The 22530-nt window shown below is 34.7% G+C and overlaps 1 protein-coding gene across 3 annotated transcripts in view; it reads right to left on the reverse strand.

Annotated features, from left to right (window-relative positions):
* GABRB2 (gamma-aminobutyric acid (GABA) A receptor, beta 2) overlaps positions 1 to 22530 on the reverse strand; it is a 448146-nt gene that overhangs the window by 38702 nt on the left and 386914 nt on the right. The window contains exon 9 of one of the 3 annotated variants that reach the window (XM_006864928.1): positions 17088 to 17201. The exons of the other annotated variants lie outside the window; for them this stretch is intronic. Coding sequence (XP_006864990.1) covers positions 17088 to 17201 — 114 coding nt within the window. The remainder of the gene's footprint in view (positions 1 to 17087; positions 17202 to 22530) is intronic. 3 annotated transcript variants of the gene reach the window in all.

Here is a 22530-nt window from a genome sequence, read left to right on the forward strand (position 1 = left end):
AAACTATGAAAATATTTTAAAAGTTGTTCCTGTGAATCATTATGTCCTATTTTGAATGATTAATTACATTTCAGTTCTGTATCCTGTCTTATCTAAAGAATCACATCCTCCCTTTGTGAATTACATCCTTCCTTTGTAACAAATCCCTCCCTAAAAAAGAGAATAAAAGACTGAGGTAGAGTGAATTCTGCCTGCAATTCTAGGCAATATGTTTGCAGATCTTCCTACTTGCCAGCTTGCATCATATCTATGTGTCTGTCTTTTTTGTATATATTTCATCTCTCTCTTTCTCTATCCCTTTTGCCGCCAGATCTCCCTTCTTTGTGGCACCCACACTTCCTTGTCAAGGCTGGACCCCGACATAGGACCTCGACATAAGACCAAGAGACAATATTTTCCACAAGTTTAAGAATCTTTCAGCGGGTGACTTAGACTGATAATCAAGGCTTCTTGAATCAAAATTGGACTCTATGGCTGGTTCTTCCAATTATAGAACTGAAGAAATATGTTTTAGAGAACTGAAGAAAGATATTTTAGAGAACCGAAGAAAGATATTTTAAAACAACTTCACATACAATCTGTGATTAAAATGTGCAACTCAGAGAGACACTTAGGTTTAATTTTCAGCTTCACTTAGTCCCAGCTTTACCTATTAGGTGACCCTGGACAAATTACTGAATTTTCTGGATTTTAGTTTATGCATGTAAAAATGAGGGTTATATTTTGAGGGGAGAGTTATCAAATAGGTGATTTTCTATTCTTAAACTTATGATTGTTGTTTTGGGCTGCTGTTGGATTGATTCCAACTCATGGGGACCCTATACATACATAGTAGAACTATTCTATAGGGTTTTCATGGCGATGACCTTTTGTGACTGCTAGTTGTCCAGCCTCACCTACAGAATCCTCAGTTCAGTTCTCAAGGCAGAAATTACTAGTTAGCCTAAGTTGGTATTCCAGGTATAACTTATTTGCCTTCCCTGAGCTAAACCCACAAACTGCCATTGAGTCAATTATGACTCATGACCATATAGGATAGAATAGAACTGCCCATAGGATTTCTAAGTCTGTACATCTTTATAGAAGCAGTGAACTTGGATTATATATTTCTGCCACATCTTTGTTGCATTGTGTTTAGCAGGTGATGACTTTGAACCTTTTGGTTAGCAGTTGAGTGCTGTAACCACTGTGCCACTATGGCTCTTTTCCCTGGGTTGTAACCTTGCTATTCAAAGAGTTGTTCATGGGGCAGCTGCTTTGGCTTCTCCAAGAAGTTTGCATGAAATACAAACTCTACCACAGACCTATAGAATAAAAATCTTTAACAAAATTTCCAGACACCTGCCATGCATGTTAATGGTTGGAGAGCATAAGGCTAGATGATCTCTAAGGTATATTCAAGTGTTTGAATGACTGTAGAATTTTCCAAAATCAAATGGAACTTTCTGAGAACCTTTGGCAGCTCTCCAAGTGTGTTTATCTGTATCTTCATCCTCTATATTGTAAAGAACTTGTTGTTGTTGTTAAGTGCCTTTGAGTCAGTTCTGACTCATAAAGACCCTGTATAGGGTTTCTGAGAAGTAGGTGAATTTGAACTGCCAAACTTGCAGTCCAAACCAGAACTCCATGTGGTAGAGGGCTAGTGATGTTTAATTGGAAATGTTTTTATGTTCCCCTTTCAGAATACTGAGATCATCACTACAGTGCTAAAGTAAACTCTCAATGGAAGATTGAGATGAAGAGTGAACTATGCAATCCATTTTAGCCAGGAATCTCTAGGACAGCTGTGGTCTGCTGGCTTCTGTGCATTTATCTAATTACAACCTGAATTACCTCAGTATTTGTCAATCATCAGCTGCCCCCCATAACTCCTCAACTCTCATTAGGAGTACTGTGTTGAATCTGACACAGCCTTGTCACATATATCCCCACTGCATTTTAACAACAAATTACCATTGGATATTGAAAGTAATAAAACTGTATCAAACATAGCATGTTGAGTTTCGAAATGGAGAAAGTATTAATTAGAGAACATGGGTAAGAAATTTCAAGCCTAGTTGCCAATCTGATATTTTGCTAAATAATACAGTCTCAAAGACGCTCTGAGTCAAATAATGAAGGCTTTTGTTTCTCAGAAACAAGTAAGTTTTAAAGATGGATCTCAGAGGTCAACCCCATTAGGATTTTAGAATCAGACAAATCTGGGTTCAAATCCCAAGTTTATGACTCAATAGCTGTGCAGCTTTTAGCATGATTTCTCTCTATGCTTCAGCTTTCATCATCAGTAAAATGAGGATTAAATAAATACTTTGCATCAAAATCATTTGAATTTTCTATTATTAAGCAATCAGAAACTGATTCAGTAAATTCAGAGATGAAGCTAGGAACTCCAAATTTCATAGAGAGGGGTGCTTCTGGTGCGATCTCAGGATGACCCTTTGGAAAATGCTATGAATGAGGCAGCCGCTTAAAAGAGATAATGCAAGCAAAGCAGTTAATCAGCTTTTAGCAAATGTTAGGTTTTTAAAGATATTTGTAGTAGCTCAAATAGACTTTTCTATGTCACACCATTTTAACAAGGGGAGTGCTTGTGTGGTGCTGTAGAATACGCACTGGATTGCTAGCCACAAGGTTAGTGGTTCAAACCCAATGAGTCAGAATCATCTCAACTGCATTAAAAACCACCATCACCAAAAGATTTGCATTTAGGGTTACATTTGAAAACCATCGGACTAAGGAACATGGATGGATATTTTTGTCCCACTCTGCCAGAATGTCTTCTTGTTTACTAGCATTTGTCAGAACTGCTTGTTGGATCAATGATGTATTATTGTCAAGGTAAAGAATAAAAGGCAGCTCATAATGGGCAGGTTCCGTGTAAGAACTGGGATATGGTCAGTAATGTTTATTTAATTGTTGTGTGACCTGGTGAACTTGGATTAGGTATTTCTCCATTCTGGGTACCAGTTTCTTCATTTATACAATTGTTGTTGTTAAGTGCCATCGAGTAGGTTCCGACCCATAGCAACCCTGTATAGGGTTCCGAGGAGTGGCTGGTGAGCTTACCTTGTAGTTCAAACCAACTTTGCAATCCAGCACATTAACCCACAGCACCATACCGGGACTCCATTTATAGAATTAGGGGATCTTTTTTTAAAATTTAAGGAATACTAGTGGTACTGTGGAGTCCTGGTGTGGTGCTGTGAGTTAATGCGCTGGACTGTAAAGTTGGTTTGAACTGAAAGGTTGGTGTTCAAGCTCACCAGCCGCTCCTTGGAAACCCTATACAAGATCGCTATGGGTTGGAACCCACTTGCGACACTTAACAACAACAACAAGTGGTACTATGGGTTAAAAACTTGGCTACCAACTGCAAGTATGGTGGTTCAAATGCACCAACCATTCCAAAGGAGAAAGATGAATTTGTCTGTTCCCGTAGAGATTTACAGGCCCCAAAACCCTACATAGGGTCTCTATTCATCAGATTCGACTGCATAACATATAAATCTAGCTGAGATGGACAACTCCCCCTTTTTGAGTTGGAATGAACCCTTTATTCTACAAAGCTTTTCCTGAGCAATCATCTAAATGTAACCTCTCCATCTTGTAAAACTCAAAAACATATATTGTCTGTGCCATGTACTATCAAACTAATCATCTTGTGCTATTAAACATGTATTATTACATAAATAGACTATTCCCTCAAGATGAGACCAATGTTAGTACTAAATTTGGAAACAAAGTTTAGATAATAGGAAAAGTGAAAACTTTGTCCTCATGACTCCTTTCAGGATAGATCAAATTATTGTTACAATTTATCAAATCCTTATTCCTTGCCGCATCTTGTGTCAAATGCTTTCCATGTAATCCTTATGTAAACCTTAAAGCCATCTTTTGAGGTTGGATCTGGATGCTTCATTGTATAAATGAGCAAAATGAGACTCAGAGATCTTTTCATGTGTTTATAGCTTAATAAGTGACATACTTGGGGATTGAATCCAAAGCTGCTAACTCCAAAATCAAATAGACTGAATAAAGTGTTGTTGTTGTTAAGTGCCATCAAGTTGCTTCCAACTCATAGTGACTCTATATAGGATTTCCAGTGAGTGGCTGGTGAGTTTGAGATACTGATCTTGTAGTCCAAACTGACCTTGCGGTCCAGTGCTTATCGGGATAGTACTACACCAGGACTCCTAGGCTCACTGGAATTTATATCCAGTAACCTCAAAAGAAAGACCTTTTGAAAGGCAGTTGATTTCAAAACATTGTTGTTGTTGTTAAGTGCCGTGATGCTTGACCCAATTCATACTGAGCTCTGTAAGGTTTCCAAGGAGCAGCTGGCAGGTTTGAACTGCCAACCATGTGGTTCAGTGCTGATCCTAAAGCACTATGGAGCACAATTCTATTCTTATACACATAGAGCCTTCATAAGTTAGAATTGACTTGAGGGTAACTGGTTTGTTTTATTTTTGTTTTTGTTGTTTAGCCATTGTGCTATTCTTTAAGAGAAATTATTTGTTAAATGCTTGCTGAATGGTAAACACATTAGTGTGTTACTTCCAAACCCAAGCCCCTTGTATGGAAAATTTAATGTTATCTTAAAATAAAGAGAAAAAAAAAGTTTCCTGGTATGGCACTAGAGGATCAACACTGAACAGGTTGGCAGTTTGGCAGTTTGAACAGGTTGGCAGTTCAAACCCGCTAGCTGCTCCTTGGAAATCCTATACAGGTCACTATGAGTCAGAACCAACTTGACAGCACTTAACAACAAGAAGAAACAGAATGACTCCCACAGGAATGTAGTTCGGGTCTTGAGCTTCCTTGTCAACTTTGAAACAGAACAACCCCTATTCCTGGAGTGAACACATTTGAAATGGCTCTTAAACAGTTAAGCACTAGTCTCACATGAGAACACTGGGACACAGGTGGGGTTAACAGGCTTGCCATCCCATGGCTTAAAGGTTTCCTTTAGGGACCCATGGCAGATATGCTGTGATTCAAGTTAGGAAGCCAGCAATATTGTCCTTGAAGCTAGTTCAGCTTCCAGAAACTTTCTACAGCCCAAACTAAAAGTGCCATGAGGCAAAGCAGTAGCTTGTTTACTGCTGAAGATTTCAAAACTATGTCAGGGTCCATTTTTGTTGAATCTCTCTATCTCTTTGCCAAAATTAAATAAGCATCAAACAATCCTGTAAACCTCTCTGAGGACATAAATTTTTCCTAACATTTTTAGGAACATTAGGCTTGTTAGAGGTACTGTGCTGGATTTTTGGAAAATAATTTAATATTAATAGAAAGATGGCTAATAAAAATTTAATGCCAGCTCTTGATTCCCTAAACAACTCATAGAAAACACAATTTTCTTTCTTTTTCAAAAAAAGTAAGTAGTCCACAGTCTTCCCAGACTTTTCTCGATAATTGTTTCTAGGATAATAGATGCATACATTTCTTAGAATCTGAGGTATTTATTATCAACTGTAAATTATAACATTAAAATAAAGAGAAAAATATAAGTACTTATAAAGGAAAGAAGAAAATAAATTAAATGGTCAATGTATACGTAAGTCTCTTATTAACTTCAGGAAGTTTAAAAATATGTATCTTTTGTCTTAAAAACTGAAAAATATTGCAAGCTGTTTTTTAAAGACTGATGTCCCCAGGTGTTGTCAACAGTTAATATGCTAATCTGTTAACTGAAAGGTTCAAGACTTGACTTCCCCCAGAGGTGCCTCCAAAGAAAGGCCTGGCTATCTGCTTCTGAAAACTCAGTCATTGGAAACATTGGTGAACATAGTTCTACTCTGACAAATCAAATAGGGTCAGTATCAAGTTGGAGTCAACCTGATGGCCTTTTTTTTTTTTTTTTTTTTTAAATCTAGTAATACAATTCTAGAATATAATTAAAGCAACAGAAGAAGTAAATATTTCATATTCATCTTTTTAAATGTGTTGAAAATCCACAAAGTACTACATATAAACTTATTCTGCTGTTTAGGAAAGGTGTGTTTAGAGGCGAACTGGGTAGTCTATCAGAACAAATATGCTATCAAAATGTAACTCATTAGTTGTGATTCCCATTCCAATAGATCACAATTGAACAGTAGCATAGTGGTTAAGAATCAGGCTGAGAACCACAAGGTCAGCAGTTCAAAACTACCAGCTGTTCCGCAGGAGAAAGATGAGGCTTTCTGCTCCCATAAAGATTTACAGCCTCGGAAACCCTTTACAGGGTCGCTATGAGTCGGAACCGATTCCACGGCACATAACAACAGCAACAACAATGTCAAATTAGGTAAGTCATTGTTTTCTTGTCAGGCAGGTGACCAGTTCATGAAAATTAAGGAATCACAAAGAGATGCACTCTGGAATGGAAAAGAGCACACAGCAATTTTCTGGAGTCTATTAATGACATACTAGGTGCCTCATCTACAAAATAGGGATTATATCTACATTCTGGTTATTGCTTTTGTTATTAAATGCCATGGAGTTGGTTCCAACTCACAGTGACCTTGTATAGGGTTTCCAAGGAGTGGTTGGTGGGTTTGAACCACCGATCTTTGGGTTAGCAGTCCAGAGCTTATCCTAGAGCACCACAAGATAATTAAATAAGTATCCACAGGAAAAGACAGAAAAAAATATAAATACTACACCAGGATAGGAATCCTGGTGTGGCTCTATGGGCTAATGCATCAGACTGCAAAGTCTTCAGTTTGAACTGCAAGGTCGGTGGTTCAAGCTAACCAGCTGCTCCTTGGAAACCCTATACAGGGTTGCTATGGATCAAAATCGACTTGACAGCATTTAACAACAGCAACACCAGGATAAAGCATTTTTCTAATCTAATGTGTCTGGCTGATCAGTTATTTTTTTTGCTTTATGAACTATTCTACTTAGAATGTAAGAAAACCAATACAAAAAGCATATTGTTTTAGAAGATTCATTCATATTTGGACCCAAAATACTTTTAGTTGTTGCTAACTAAACAAATTACCTTATAATATTTCTCTACATTGATTTTCCCCTACATTTTTGCAAAAGGAAACTTGCTGAAGAAAATGGCCTTTAAGTAAAAGTAACAGAGTCTCTACAAGCATATGCATTTTAAATGAATAAGAAATCACTTGTATTAGAAAGCAATTAAAGTAAGGTTAATTAAAATAAGGGTGTGGGGCATACAGAATAGACAAAATGACACAATCTGGCATGATTTTAAGGTGAAGAAGTCTTAGAGATCATATCCTTTTCTAGGGTACAGGTTGACCTGTCTCATCTTAAATATATGATTTGTTAAAGGTCAGAATAAAGACTAATCCTGTGTCTCCTATGGCCCGTCTACTGAACAAAGCTAGAAAATTTGTTTTTATAGGGATCTAAATCTACAGGGCACTATGGATAATGCTACTATAGGTACACTAAAGCTTGGAAAATAAATATCTGTGCCATTGAAACCTTGAATATATGACAACAACATCTACAAGAGAAAAACTGGCCAGCATGGGAAGAGTACTTATTTATTAGCCAGATGGTAAGATGATGCTTCCCTTTTCTCTTTCCTTCTGATAACTTTAATCACTTTAATATTATAATTATATTATACATACAAATCTAAGATAAACCAGTATATGTGGTTTGAACCCACATATGTGCATTCCTGGTATGGCTCTGAGGGTTAATGAGCTGGAATGCAAAGTTGGTTTGAATCAGTGATTCACGCTCTCTAGCTGCCCCTAGGAAACCCTAAGGTCACTATGGATTGGAACCAACTCCATCACACTTAACAACAACAACAACATGTGAAAATAACCATAAATAGATATAACAGATGTAAGAAAAAAGACTATACATTATTATTAGTGTTTTTCCCAAGGCAAAAGTGGGGAAATTATTATGTAAATAAAAATAATGTATTTTAAAATGTAATCAGAAACAAGAAAATTTAAATAATTTTCATAGTAGAAGAAAATTTGTACTTGTTAAGTAAGAGGGAAAGAAAAATATGGAAATCAAACATTTTTATAAAGTCAAATGTATTATGGATTATTTTTATGGTAGCTAGACTCTCTGTTCTGTTTACATAATCCAAGTTTATGAAAATATTTCTTGATTATTTTCTCCCTTTTATATGTGTCTTCTACATTTACAATTAAATTATTGCTCTATCTAGAATTTAATTTGGAGGCAGGAATGGGTTAGAGACATGGTAATATATTTAAATGTTTTCCAGTTGTGAAATTTAGCTGTTCATTGCTAGGCAATAAATAACTCACACATCCCCAATGATAAGAAATAGTACTTTCATTAAAAACTTCATTTCACTATGGTTTGGCTAATTTCTGTTGTCTTCATGCATTCTGTATTAATTTCATTAGTTTTATATATTTATACATGCTTCTTATAAGGCTAATCTTTCCTCATTATTTTTCAATATTTTGGTCTTCTGATATATATTTTTTTCTTTCAAATAAATTTTAAAACTAATTTGTCAAATTCCTATAACAAACCACTAAAGAAAAAAAAACACACAAAATAATTGGAAAATTAATGAGATTACACTGAATTTATAGACTATGAAGACCTAAACCATTAAAAACATGCATAATGTCTTAATATTCTTTTAAAAAAACATAATAAATTAGTTTATTAAGATTTAATCTTATGTCTTTGTAGCATTTCAATGTTGCTTCATAATAATCCTAGCTATTTTTAATTATAACTGCCTTTTCATTAAAAACTTGTCATTTTGAATGGGAGTTTTCTTTCCTTAAATTATCATTTCTGTTACTACATAAATGTTATTTTGTGTCCTGGTTTGGTGCTATAGGATAAGCATTGGGCTGGTAACCACAGAATGGGCAGTTCAAACCCAAGGTCCGCTTCCTGGAAACACTATAAATGATCACTATGAGTCAGAATCGACTCCACGGCACTTAACGAAAATAACAAACAAATGTTATTTCTATAAGAACACTGTGGAAACATTCTTAAATTCTAATATTGTTTAAAAAATATTTTCTTATTTAATGACTTTGACTTTTCTTTGAATAAAATGATATTGTTCATAAGAATGTAATCATTTGTCCTCCATTTCCAGCATTTCTGATTTTCTCTTATTAGAATTTTTTTTTTTTAAAGTCAAATAGTAATGAAAATGATCATCCATTTTGTGTATGTGTGTGTGTGTGGGTTTTTTTTTTTTTTTTCCTATCCTAAGCAAAGAGTTGAAATGAGCTTTGGTTAAATGGGTGGATGGATGGATGAGAGAGAATTGTAAAAAGAAAATGCTCCTCATTCATGGTTGTTTATTTCCTAACGAATTTTTAACTGATGAAATCAAGAATTAATGTTAAATTTTTAAGTTTTTAAAGATCTATTGAAATGATGAAAAACTTTCCTCTTTTTCAATCTACTAATAAGGAGCTCTGGTAGCGTAGTGGTTACGAATTGGTCTGTGAAACGCAAGGTCAACAGTTCGAAACTACCAGCTGTTCCACGGGAGAAAGATGAGGCTTTCTGTTCCCGCAAAGATTTCCAGCTTCGGAAAACCTGTACAAGATTGCTATGAGTCAGAACCGACTCCTCGGCACATAACCACCACCACCACACTAAAATCATTTTGGGAACATAGAGGCACTAGAGGATAAGCACTGAACTGTGATCCACAAGATCAGCAATTCAAATCCACCAACCGCGTATATGGGAGACAGATGAGGCATTCTGCTTCCACGAAGATTTCTACCCTTATGGGTTCACTATGAGTCGGAACCGACAAAACAGTACTTAACAGTAATAACATTGTATGTTTTTTTTTCCTCTTTCTCCTATTATCTGCAAGCATTTAAATTCCTCTGGAGGTATTTGCTTTTAAATGGTTGATTGGATTTATTGTTGAAATCATTGGCCAGATGCTTTCTTGGAATAATAGTTACATTTTTACATTCATTATTTTTATTAGTTTTCTCTTTGTTATCAGCCTGCTTATGTTTTCTATTTTTTCTTGTGTCAGTTTCCACAGTTTAGCTATTCTATGGTTGCCAAGTGTTGTATACACATTTTATAAAATATATGCATAATTTTCTTTTCATTTCTCTTTTTTGTATGACTGTTATTGTTGTTGCTGTTAAGTGCCATCAAGTCAGTTCTGATCCATAACAACCTTGTATATGGTTTCCAAGGAGCAGCTGGTGAGTTTGAACCACTGACCTTAAGGTTCCAACTGACTTTATAGTCCAGTGCACTAGCCCACAGCATCACACCAGGACTCCGTATGCCTTTTATAAAATCCCTAGTGTAGTCTGTTATCTCCTCCTTTACTTCTTTAATAAATTTTACCTCAATCAATTATTTGTCTGTTTTACTTTAAATTTTCTTTTTAGGCCAGTGACTTATTTCTGCATTATTTTCTAATTTTTAGCTTATAATTTATCTTGATTAGTTACTTCCTTTAGATAACTTGCTCTTCCTTTTATATTTTTTGAAATTGCATATTTAATTTACTTTTAAAAATGATCTGCTATATTTGAAGCTATGCTTTCCCTACTGTCAACTATTTAAACATCCCACTTAGATTAATTACACAGTACATTGCATTGTTATTTTTAAATGCTCTTAAATTAAAATTTATTTTATTTTTGACACCAGAATTGTTTGGATTTTTTTTTTTTGCAAACAATAAACTTTATTAAATATACTATTCAGAGCCTCTCTATTCATGTTTGTCTTCCTTACCTGTGATGGAATGAGTCTAATTTGCTATTAGCACAATTCTATTGTTTCTTCATTTCCTAACATTTTGTTTTATTTTAATGTTATTTAAATTTGAATTGAATAAAGAAATATAATAAGTATATATGTATATTTTCCATACAGAAATATAGTAAGTCTATCATACTTTGTATCATAAGGAGCTGTAGTGATGTAGTGAGTTATGTGTTGGGCTGCTAAGGGAATGGTCAGCAGTTCAAATCCACCAGCCACTCTGTGGGAGAAAGATGAGGCTTTCTGCTGCCATAAAGATGTACAGATGTAGAAATCCTATACATAGTCACTATGAGTCAGAACTGACACAGTGGCACACCACCAGCACATATTTTATATAATCGTTTCTATCATTATAAAACATTTCTCAGTCATAATAAAATTTTCATTAAAGTCACCCATATACAGTAAAAATATTCAATTCTTAATTTTCACCTGAGGCTTTGCTTCCTAAGGACTCTGCATTAGAAGCTTCACTAATAGTAGTCTTTGTTGTTGTTGTGAGGTCCCATCGAGTCGGAACCGACTCATAGTGACCCCATGCACAGCAGAACGAAACAATGTCTGATCCTGGGCCAACCTCACTACTGCTGCCACTCTTGAGTCCATCAATGATGCCACCTGGCCAATCCATCTCGTTAGGGGTCTTCCTCTTTTTCTCTGACCCTCCACCTTACCCAGCATGACATCCTTCTCCAGCAACTGTTTCCTCCGGACAGTATGTCCAAAGTATGAGAGAAGAAGCTTAGCCATCCTGGCCTTAAAGGAGCACTCTGGCTGTACTTCTTCCAAAACAGATCTATTGGTTCTTTTGGCAGTCCATGGCACTTTCAGTATTCTCCTCCAACACCACAACTCAAAGGCATCAATTCTTCTACGATCTTCCATATTCACTGTCCAGCTTTCGCATCCATATGAGGCTACTGAAAACACCATGGTCTGAGTCAGGTGCACCATAGTCCTCAAGCTGACATCTCTGCTCTTCAATACTTTAAAAAGTTCCTGTGCAGCAGATTTGCCCAATGCAATACATCATCTGATCTCCTGACTGCTGCTTCCACGAGTGTTGATAGTAGATCCAAGAAGAATGAAGTCCTTTACAATGTCAATATATTCTCCATTGATAAGAATGTTGTTTATTGGTCAAGTGGTGAGGATTTTTCTTTTCTTGACATTGAAATGTAGTCCATATCAAAGGCTGTGCTCTTTGATCTTCATAAGTAAATGTTTCAAGTCCTCTTCACTTTCAGTAGTCTTTATTTGGCTATAATTGCTAATTTCAATTTGAAAATTAGAAAACTGCATTCTTTGTACAGGTGAGTTGATACACATTCTTGTTAAAAGATAAATGTGGTCTCAATTCTATCATCTTAATTCCTGCTTTAATTTTGCTTCAAAATTGTACACATCCCTATTTTTGATTTACAGGTATAGATACATAATCTGCATTTTTTACTTGTTACTTTTTGCTTGCTTAAAGCTTTTGTAAAATGTATTGTTAGGTTATGATTCTTCTATTATAGTGGTTCTTCAAAATTTAGTGCATACAACAAAGACCCAAGAGATAAAAAGGAAGATTTCTAACTTCTCCCCACTAAATATTTTCCTTTATAAAGTTTGAATTGGATTCTACATTTTTAATGAAGCATGCCAGTTGATTATTTACTGTTGAAGTAGTTATCTATGCCAATTTTAAACATATATTTAATTTTCAATATCTTGGTTCATGAACATTAAAAGCGAAAGACAAAATACTGAGAACTTGCTATATTAGTTATTAGCAAACAAGCATGTCCTCCCTCCTCTTTAATCACCATGAATAATTTTGGCTTGGATTATAGAACGATAGCTCTGATTTTGTATTTAAAAACACTTTTGTTAAGTATACAACTCTTGAAAAGAATTATATTCTACTCTCTAATCTTACATATCAGAGCTGCATAGCTTTGGTTCTACATGATATCTATAGTTCTAAATATCAATGTTCTTTATTTTGACTTACTCCTTATTTGTTTCTGATTAAATTACTGTTAAACTTTAAATTACTGCTCACAGATTCTATGTTCCCTGAGAACCAGCATTTTCACGATAAACTTTCTCTCTCTCTCTCTCTCTATCTATATAAGCATTTACTACTTTTTCTTCAAAATCCTGTAAAACATTTTTCATTGCATCCTGTAATTGAATATTGCTGTGAATTATTTTGAAAATTGTTGTCCTTTTTGTTTATTCATCTATTTGTTGAGTAGTTTTTAAAGACTATGGTAAAGTGTTAATGAGCTTGCATACTTTTTCTCTTGTAACCAGATATATCTTTTGTTTACATATTAATGAATTGCATTACAGGTAGGTATAAATATATAGCACAATTTTTATGAGTGAATTCTTTGAAGTCATATCTTCAGTTCAAGTATTCATTAACTGTCTAATTTTATGGAAGCTAATTACTCTCACCCTCACCGTGTCACAGTTTGTCATCTGCAAAAGTGTAATTACTTTAATATGGGATAATGATGACCTACAACCCAAACATACCTAAGCACACAGTAAACATTCAAATACTGTTTATTATTACCATCATTATTGTAATCTATTACTATCGTTAGTTTAAAATATATTTCCGGTTCTATTTTCTGCATCCCTATTATTTTTTCTCTGAGTTTTATTTCTACAACTTTTGTCTTCTTCATTTGGTATAATCTTCTGAAGCCTAAATCTTGTGTTACTACTTTGCTATTTTGCTACATTGATTCTTTTTCTGACTGTTTAAAATTTGTCAATTAGTTGCTGTAAAGATAGCTTTGCCTTCATTTTCTTCCCCTTAATCTTCTCTTGGAGTCCTGATGTGGCCTTGCAGGATAATGCATTGGACACCATCAATTTGAACTGCAAGGTCAGTAGTTCAAAACCACCAGCTGCTCCTCAGAAACCCTATTCAGGATCCACTATAGGTCAGAATTGACTCAGTTGCACTCAGCAACAACAAAACAATAATCTTCTCTTGCTTATTATGCTCTCATCTTTGATCTTTTGTTTCTAGTCTATTTGAGTTTTTCCTGGAAATAAAGCTGTTATTATGGAAACTTTAAATATTTTTAAGTATGTCTTTTTTTTTTTTAAGAGTCATTTTGTATCTACTGCCTGCTGAGCTCCTTTCTCCCTTTTGACTCCTGCAAGGCTGCCATGCTGTTTTCTTGTTTAGATGCTTCTTCTTAAGAGAGACGTTGCTATTGAATCTTCCCATTTGCTTAAATATAGTTGGCATAGTTTTTTTAATCTGCTGCACTAATAATGGCCCTGCCTCTTTTCTGGGCCTCAGTTTGTGTTAGAGGTTGATTGTTTTGTTTTATTTTCTTATTTGCTGTTTCATAATCTATGATTACTGGATGGAAAAAAGAGGAACTACACAAGGATTTTTAGATTTATCTACCTTTCTACTTTTCTAACAATTTTCATTGTTGGGAAAAAATATGTATATATATATATTTGCTTCTCATTATAGTGGCTGGGTGATTGTGTGTGTGTGTGTGTGTGTGTGTGTGTGTGTGTGTGTGTGTGTGCCACCAGTGTTCAGCTCTCATGTAGTCCTTGTAGGTCTATAAATTGCAGCAGAACTTTTCTAAGGAATAACTTGGCTATATGTACCAACATTTTAAAAGTATATAATTTTGGACCAGCAATTTCACTTTGAGAAATGTATCAAGAATTAGTCGTGTGTCACTTAGAAGTAATGCAAATGTCCAAGTATGTTCTTTTTAAATGCCTTGGAGTAGGTTGCAACTCAGAGACACTGTACAGTTTTGAGACTTTAAATTTTCATTGGAGCAGAAAGCATCATTTTTCTCTCAATCCAAGTATAGATATGTAAACAAATGATGGAATACATAGTCAATACAATATTTTGAAAATAGTAGAAATGAAGTATATCTATACTTACAGACATGAAAATGCAAATAAAAAGTGACACTGTAACCAGTATAAAAATTTGATTATTTATATACCAACATGACATTATGTGGGGTTCCTGGTGTCTCATAAACACTGTACTGTTAACCACAAGGTCAGGGGTTCAAACCCCCTGTGCAGAATTGCTATGAGTTGGAACTGACTCTATGGTACTTAACAACAACAATATGACACTATATACAGAAAAAAAAAACAAGTTAACAATGATTATATATGATTGTGAAAGATGCATGTAGCTTTCATTGTCTTGCCTACATTTTTAGTAAAATTAATGATCATAAATTAGTTTTATAATCAGAAAAAGTAGTAGAATAGAATTTTAAAAGAAAAACTGAGAACAAAACACACTCCCTGTCACCATCTAATCACAATTTCTTGTTCAGTGCTCTTTACTTGGTATGATACAAAGCTCTTAATATAATTATTTCATTCAATTCTTTCAGTAACTACGTAAGACAGAAATTAGTATTTTTAAGTTGTCGACTGAAGAACTTAAAGGATAGGAAGGTTAGACATGTATAAAACCACACAGCATATAAAAGACAAAGCCTAAATGTGAATCCAGTTTAAGTTTAACTGTAAAAGCCCACTCAACTGCTTCTCAGGAGTGTCACATAAATGCCAACAATAGGTTGCAGGTATAATAGAATCTTCATTATTTGATCCTTTTAATACTAGTGCTACTTTCATTCTTCAAATATGCACTTAAAAGACAGAAAGACTGAAAGGATAGAACAAAGAAATACCCAACAGGGAAGAGTGTAAAACAGAAGACAGTTAAGTTAACATTTCAGTGTAAATCACTGAACAGTCTCTTTAGCATAATTGTTTATGAAATAGAGGAAGAGTTCTTGACAAATGAGTATCTAAATCATGGGATCAGAGACTATTACTAACTTAAACTATCAATGGAAAAATTTAATGCACCAAAGGTGTACATTTTCTTCAAAATTATCATCAAGAGCTAAGAATATTCTGGAATTCTCATGTGGATTTACTCTGTTAGTAACCAGTTATGTAGTGTAGTTTTATTTTTATTTTTTTAATTAAATATTTTTCAGTCATTTACATAATGTACTCCAACTCCAGTCAAACATATGTTCTTCCAAATGATTGATATTCTACCGAAAATGCTACTCAGTCAAACCAGTCTACTTCAGTTTCAAAAACAAGAGTAGCTAGAATGAAAGCAAAAAAGCAACACCATAAATGAGATAGCCTGAGAGCAAAGTTATAGATGCTGGGATGTTTGGAAACTATGGCTAAAATAGTGATTAATCAAGTTTCAAGCAACCTTTCACCTAGAATGTATTTAAGAATACTATTTGTTAAATTGTTACTATGTAGGACACAGCAAATATTAAAATGAAAAAGTAACTTGAATACGCAAAGTAGCAATTTATAGGTTAACGAAACCTATTCCCACCCCTAAAGGCAACAGTGAGGTTTCAAGGAGTTTGGTCCGGGACACAGCAATAAAATTAAGGGAGATATGATACTTAGAAGATACAACAGCAACAACTCATCTAGCATCAAGTCCTCATGGAAATGGTTTATAAGTATTCAATGTCATTCACGGCCTCACCAAGAAACAAAAATTCAAACTGGGATTGGGCAAATAGTCAATCAAAGGAATGTAACAAGTATCATTATTATCCTAATCATCATGATTCATTTTGGAGGGCAATATATGTGACAATTTGACTTTTAAGGATTACAAACACATGAGAATTCAGAAACAAGGCATTAACCAAAATAGGCTTTCTTTGGATTTCATTTAACTTGGAATTTTGGCAAGGCACAATCTCAATTATTACCTCTTATCTGATATTTTAATAGCACGAGGTCTGCCAACATAATATTTACTTGAAAAAAAAACAATGACAATAAAGCAACAAGGACTTGATGCAAGTGTAATATTATCAGATAGAAATTAATAACTTAGGGCAGAAAATACAGATTCCTGAATTCTAACCAATAGGAGATATGCTTAATTTCCCACCTATTCAACTAGCCAGAAGAAACACAACAACCTCCACAAATGGAATACCCAGAGTATATAATGACACTCTTTCCTCTCATAACAAACAAACAAAAATATCAAAATATGATTCATTTGCCTTTTTCCTGTGGCACAATAATAGTGCCTAAATGGAACATGGCAACTTAGAGGTTCACTATAGTTAAATTAAAAAAACAAACTCGGGCAAACCCCAACAGGGCCTCATGAAAACATTTGACTTATGTCTTTTTGGACATATGTCCACAGGTCATCTGCAAAGACCCCATACAAAAACCCAATGGAAAGCTAAACAAATTTGCTCCAACAGAAATACAAATAAATGGATAAAAACTGGCTATCTAACCGTATACAGAGAGAAATCGTAATTGGTAGTCCGTCTAGTTGGGGAGAGGTTTCCAGTAGGGTCCCACAAGGATCGATATTGGGTCCCATTTTGTTTTATATCTTTATAAAAAATCTGGAAGACAAAGTAGAGAATGTGCTAATTAAGTCGCTTGATGCCGCTAGATTAGGATTGGTGGTTAAAGTAAATTGGATATAGATAAATGCAATTGGTCTTTAGAAGCATAAGAAAAGACCAATGCTAACAGAGAATAGGAATTCTACTTAGTTTTTTAATATATTATTCTTTTTAAAATCTAATTCCAAGCACTAGAAATAAAGAGATTGAACCAATCTTAATGACTTTGTAATACAAAAATTTAGGTACAAAGGTTAAGGACAACATTGAGACTCAAGACATCATGAATACAGAACAAAGAATACCCTTAAGTGGAGATGTCTTTGAAGCAATTTAATTAGGAAACTGATGGGTGTAGCTCTCTCCATACAATAAGAATATTAGAGGCATTTAAGATATGTAGGAATCAAGATGGTAAAAACCAGGAATAACTACACTAAATTCTCAAATATACATATAATTAGTAACACAAATAGAAATAAAGAAGGAAACAACATAGAACTTAAAATAAAAGAGTTGAAAACTTGAATGCATGAGCAAGAACAATGGGTGAAATCAATCAAAAGGGAAAGGAAAATAACACACACAAATAGAGGAATGCAAGAGGTTATAGGAAGGATCCTTTTAACACTAAACACTAAGATAGAGATGATACATACTTTTTAAGCACACCAGAGAACACTTGGGGAAAATATTCAGTCTCCTGTAGGTTTAAAAGCTGCTCTAAAACTCCTAGTAATTTACACTTTACCAACTGAGTAAGTGACACTTGGACACTTGTTTTTAGCCAAAGACTTAAGGACAGACTTTCAGTTTTTTTCAGGTGAGATGAACTGGACTGAATGTGTATGGGTTAATGGGGAATCAACACATTCTGGTGGCACGGTGGTTAAGAGCTCAGCTATTAAGCTCAACATTCTTTTTAAGGCGAAAGCTGTAGCAGTCTAAATCTTCCTTTCAGATATACAGTCTTGGAAATCTTGTGGTTCTACTCTACCCTGGAGGGTTAAGGTGATTTGGAATTGACTCCATGGCAATGGATTTGGGTTTGGGTGGAGGAATGTGAAATCAGGGTTATCTTACTCAGTAGCACAGTGGAACATATTCTGGATAAAGGTAGAAAAACCCAGATAAAGTCTCAGGAATTTTGTTAATGTTGTTGTACATCTCTGGATATTTTGCCTTTTTTAAGAGCCTTAGTTTCTGCACCAGGTAAATGAGAGGACAAGGATTGCTCTAAGAGCCATAAATTCCCTCTTAAGATAGATATGTAAGAGAAACTAATTCAAGTAAGACAGTGGAAAAATGGGGAAGTATGCTGTTGAAGCAACAATGGACTCTCATACTTGGGCAACCCTCCCATTTTCATTACTTGCTGACCTCAGGGCAAAGCACAGATTAGATGATCTCACATACTACTTCCATCTCTAGGAAACTCAAAGGGAGGTAAAATCCAATCCCTGTCCTATGCACTGACATTTCCAGAATAATTAACAATACTTAGCTGATTATATATGCCTAATCTTTGGAGGGGGAAAAGACTTTAAAATTACACTTGAATGAAGTAACAATCTTGATAAGAAATAGAATAACATTATTCATGATGCTGGAAGCAAAAATAAACAGAACATATTATATGTTCAGAAACAATGTGACTTTCCTTTAGCCTTTCATGCTGGATTAAAAAAAGAAACCATGAAAGCCTAGACTGTAGATAGCCATGGTCACTATTGTGTTTTAATTCTAGTCTAAGAAATAATGGATAAAGTTTGACATAGCTGGTTTGTTATGATTGGACACATAATACCTATTTGAAACATAATTTCCTTGGTTTGAATTTAAAACTCGTAATTTGAAACACTCCTCTCTAAGAAACACTCTTATCTGGGAATGGGATTGCATCCTACATGCTACAGCATGTAAAACATACAAGCAAGCATCACAAATAGTTTCGGACACTGTAAATTATTTAAAGTAAAAATGCCTACCAGTTATAATATTGTATATCATTTGTATCCAGATTAACTGCTTCACCAGGGCTTACCATGAGTGTTACCTTCTTTATACAATATCACAAATAATCTTCATAACAACCTTAATATACAGGAATTAAGCTCATTTTACAGATGAGGAAACTAAAGGTCCAGAAAGAATGAATAACTTTCCACTGCCACACAGTTCTTAAGTGAGAGAGTATACCTCTACCCTAATTGAATCAAACATATTTTCTCAGAACTCCATATTTCTCCAGTGTTAAATATGCCAATCAAAGAAAATGGAGAAATCACTTCTGCTAAAGGATTTCAAGAATATGATAAGCACCTATTTATTGAGACCACAGTTTCTCATATTTAAAACCAAAGGGCTGGACTAGAGCAGGACTTCTCAACCTCACCTCTATTGGCATTTTGGGATAGGTAATTCTTTGGTAAGTGTTTAGGATGCTTATTTAGCAGTATCATTAACCTCTACTAGATACTAGTAGCACATCCTCTTTAATTTTGACAACAGTCTTGTCTCAAGAAATTGCAAATGTTCCTTGAGAGCAAAATTTCCCCCAGTTTTGAGAACTAGTGGACAAGAAGCATTCCAGGTATCTTCTTTTGTCTCACATTCTATGATCTGATTTGTGTGTCCACCGTCAGTCAGGAGGACGGATATTTTCAACACTATGGTAGCGTAGTGGTTACGAATCGGGCTGCGAACCTTAAGGTCAGTGGTTCGAAACTAACAGCCGCTCCGCGGGAGAAAGATGAGGCTTTCTACTCCCGTAAAGATTTACACCCTCGGAAACCCTGTACAGGGTCGCTATGGGTCGGAACCGACTTGACGGCACTTAACAACAACAACAACATCGTTTACCTCAAGCATGACAACAATTGTGAGGATGGTGCAGGTCCACACAATGTTTTCTTCTGCTGTAAATGTGGTTGCTATGAGTAGGAACCAATGTGACGGCACCTAATAATAACAATAATACGGGATATTGGCCCAAGAACCTTTCTGTATCTAACTTTACCTCAGTTTACTGAGTTTAGAACTATCTGAAGCTTCTCAAGTTCAGTTTGCTATCAAATCTCCACTTCTCTGAGCCTTAAATTTACCATTTAATGTAAATTGGAATGATAAAGAGATCAGATGTTATCCTACTAAGTTACCCTTGTGTTAGACAATTGATTTAGACTTGTTTAAACTATAGTACTATTAGATTGTTTTATTTACTTATTCATTTTCTCTTCTACATTATATGAGGAAAATTATAACATGAAATTAACAAACACTCTTTCATTTGACAACCTGAGAGAGCAATAAATGGAAGAATGGAATCTACTGACATATTCCAATAAATGAAATCTTGGACACTGGAGATAAATTGATAATTTCCAAGAACTCATGAATAATTGGCTTTCAAAGGCAATCCAGAAAATATGAATCATTACAAATATCATCTCTTGAAAAAAGGGCCTTTAATTATAGTACAAAATCTAATAACACAAATAAAACCCTATTGTTGTTGGATCAACTCTGACTCATGTTGCATTCATGCATTAGAGTAGAACTGTTCCATAGAACTTTCTTGGCTATCACCTTTATGGAAGCAGACTATTAGGCTCTGGTGAGTGAGTTTGAACTTTTAGGTTAGTGGTGGTGGTTATGTGCCGTGGAGTTGGTTCCAACTCATGGCGACCCTGTACAGGGTTTCTGAGGCTGTAAATCTTTATGGGAGCAGAAAGTCTCATCTTTCTCCCACAGAACAGCTGGTAGTTTCAAACTGCTGACCTTATGGTTCGTAGCCCAATTCGTAATGACTACACGTACAGCACAAACCATTTGTGCCACCCAAAGACTTTTATTAGAAAATAATTTGTAGATAAATATAATGCCAGATCTGTGTATATATAGAAAATATTAGTGAGTTGGAATTTGTCATAGAGTTTTCTCTAAATAAAGCCTAAAGATAGAGGATAGGTATGATGTGTTATCCTTGGAATTAAATTTAATTTAGAAGTTAAATTTGTTATCCTTAGAATAAATTTAAGTTAAACTGCCCAATAAGGAATAAATTAACATTAAAGTTAGTAAGTCCACATGGTTTTAAAGTGACATTGTATTTTTCAGTTATGAAATTACTTATACAAATCCAACATTGTTGCTCTTAAGTGACTTCAAGTTGGTTCCGACTCAGCAATCACATATAGGGTTTCTATGAATGTAAATCTTTATGGAAGCAGAAAGCCCATATTTTTCTCAACATTGCACACTACTTTATAAACACTATTTAAAAGACAGATGTTAAAACAAGGCAATGCATTATTTTTAAAAGGTCTACATAAATTTGACTTCATGAAACTATACACAAAATTCTATGATAGGCTGGCCCTCTTTTGGAAGATATGAGGTCTTATTGGGAATGTGGTCAGAGGCTCAAAGTGGTTCTCAATTTTTACTGCAGATTAAAATAGTCTGGGAAAAATGTGGAACACAATTTCAAATTCTCAGCAAATCCAGACTTTGTGAAGTCACCGTGGCTAGAAAAACCCCTGAAAGTATTGCCCTGAGTTAATATTTAAAGCTTAAACTAAAAACAAAAATATCCCCTGATGTTTTCTTTAAACCAAACAAAAGTCTGGCATAAGTAAAGATTGAGCATTGTGCTCCTTTAAAGAATGATCTTTATGGAAATGAACTAATGTCAGCAACCTGAAAGAATAGATATGAAATTCGAGGGGCAGTGAGTTAATAGGGAGGAACAATTCAGAAGACAGTAAGAACTGTTGCACAATTTGAATATAATCAAAGTCACTGAATTGTTCATTATACACTATTGAATTGGTGTATATTTTGAACAATGAAATAGTAAATTTAAAAATGTTATGTCTAAATCAGGAATTTTTGGCAAGGGACTTAGTCGTTAATAATATTTAATCTCTAGATCAATCCAATGAGCACCCCAAGTTAAGAACTCTTGCCTTAAAAACTCAACAATATTTACAATGTGATGGACTTGTTTTATGCCTATTATTGATTTAAGCTATTGAGTGACCTGGTACCGTCAAGTACTTCATTGATTTTGCATGGTACTGGTGCAAAACACTAAGTAATAATGTGGTACATGAGGAGAAACTTATTCCCTCTTTTTCCTCCTTCATTTTTTCATTTTTTTCTTCTAATTACTCCAAGAAGAAAGTCTTAATTTGTTGCTGTTGAATAGTAATAACCTCTCTAATACTTTCTGATCTCAAACACAAGGTAGACCTCAGGGCAAGAGCCTTCATTAGACACTAATGCAATCCGCAATTTAATAACACCATTTTGTTTTTACTTG

This window comes from Chrysochloris asiatica, unplaced genomic scaffold, assembly GCF_000296735.1.
Source record: "Chrysochloris asiatica unplaced genomic scaffold, ChrAsi1.0 scaffold00073, whole genome shotgun sequence".
In the NCBI taxonomy this organism is placed as follows: domain Eukaryota; kingdom Metazoa; phylum Chordata; class Mammalia; order Afrosoricida; family Chrysochloridae; genus Chrysochloris; species Chrysochloris asiatica.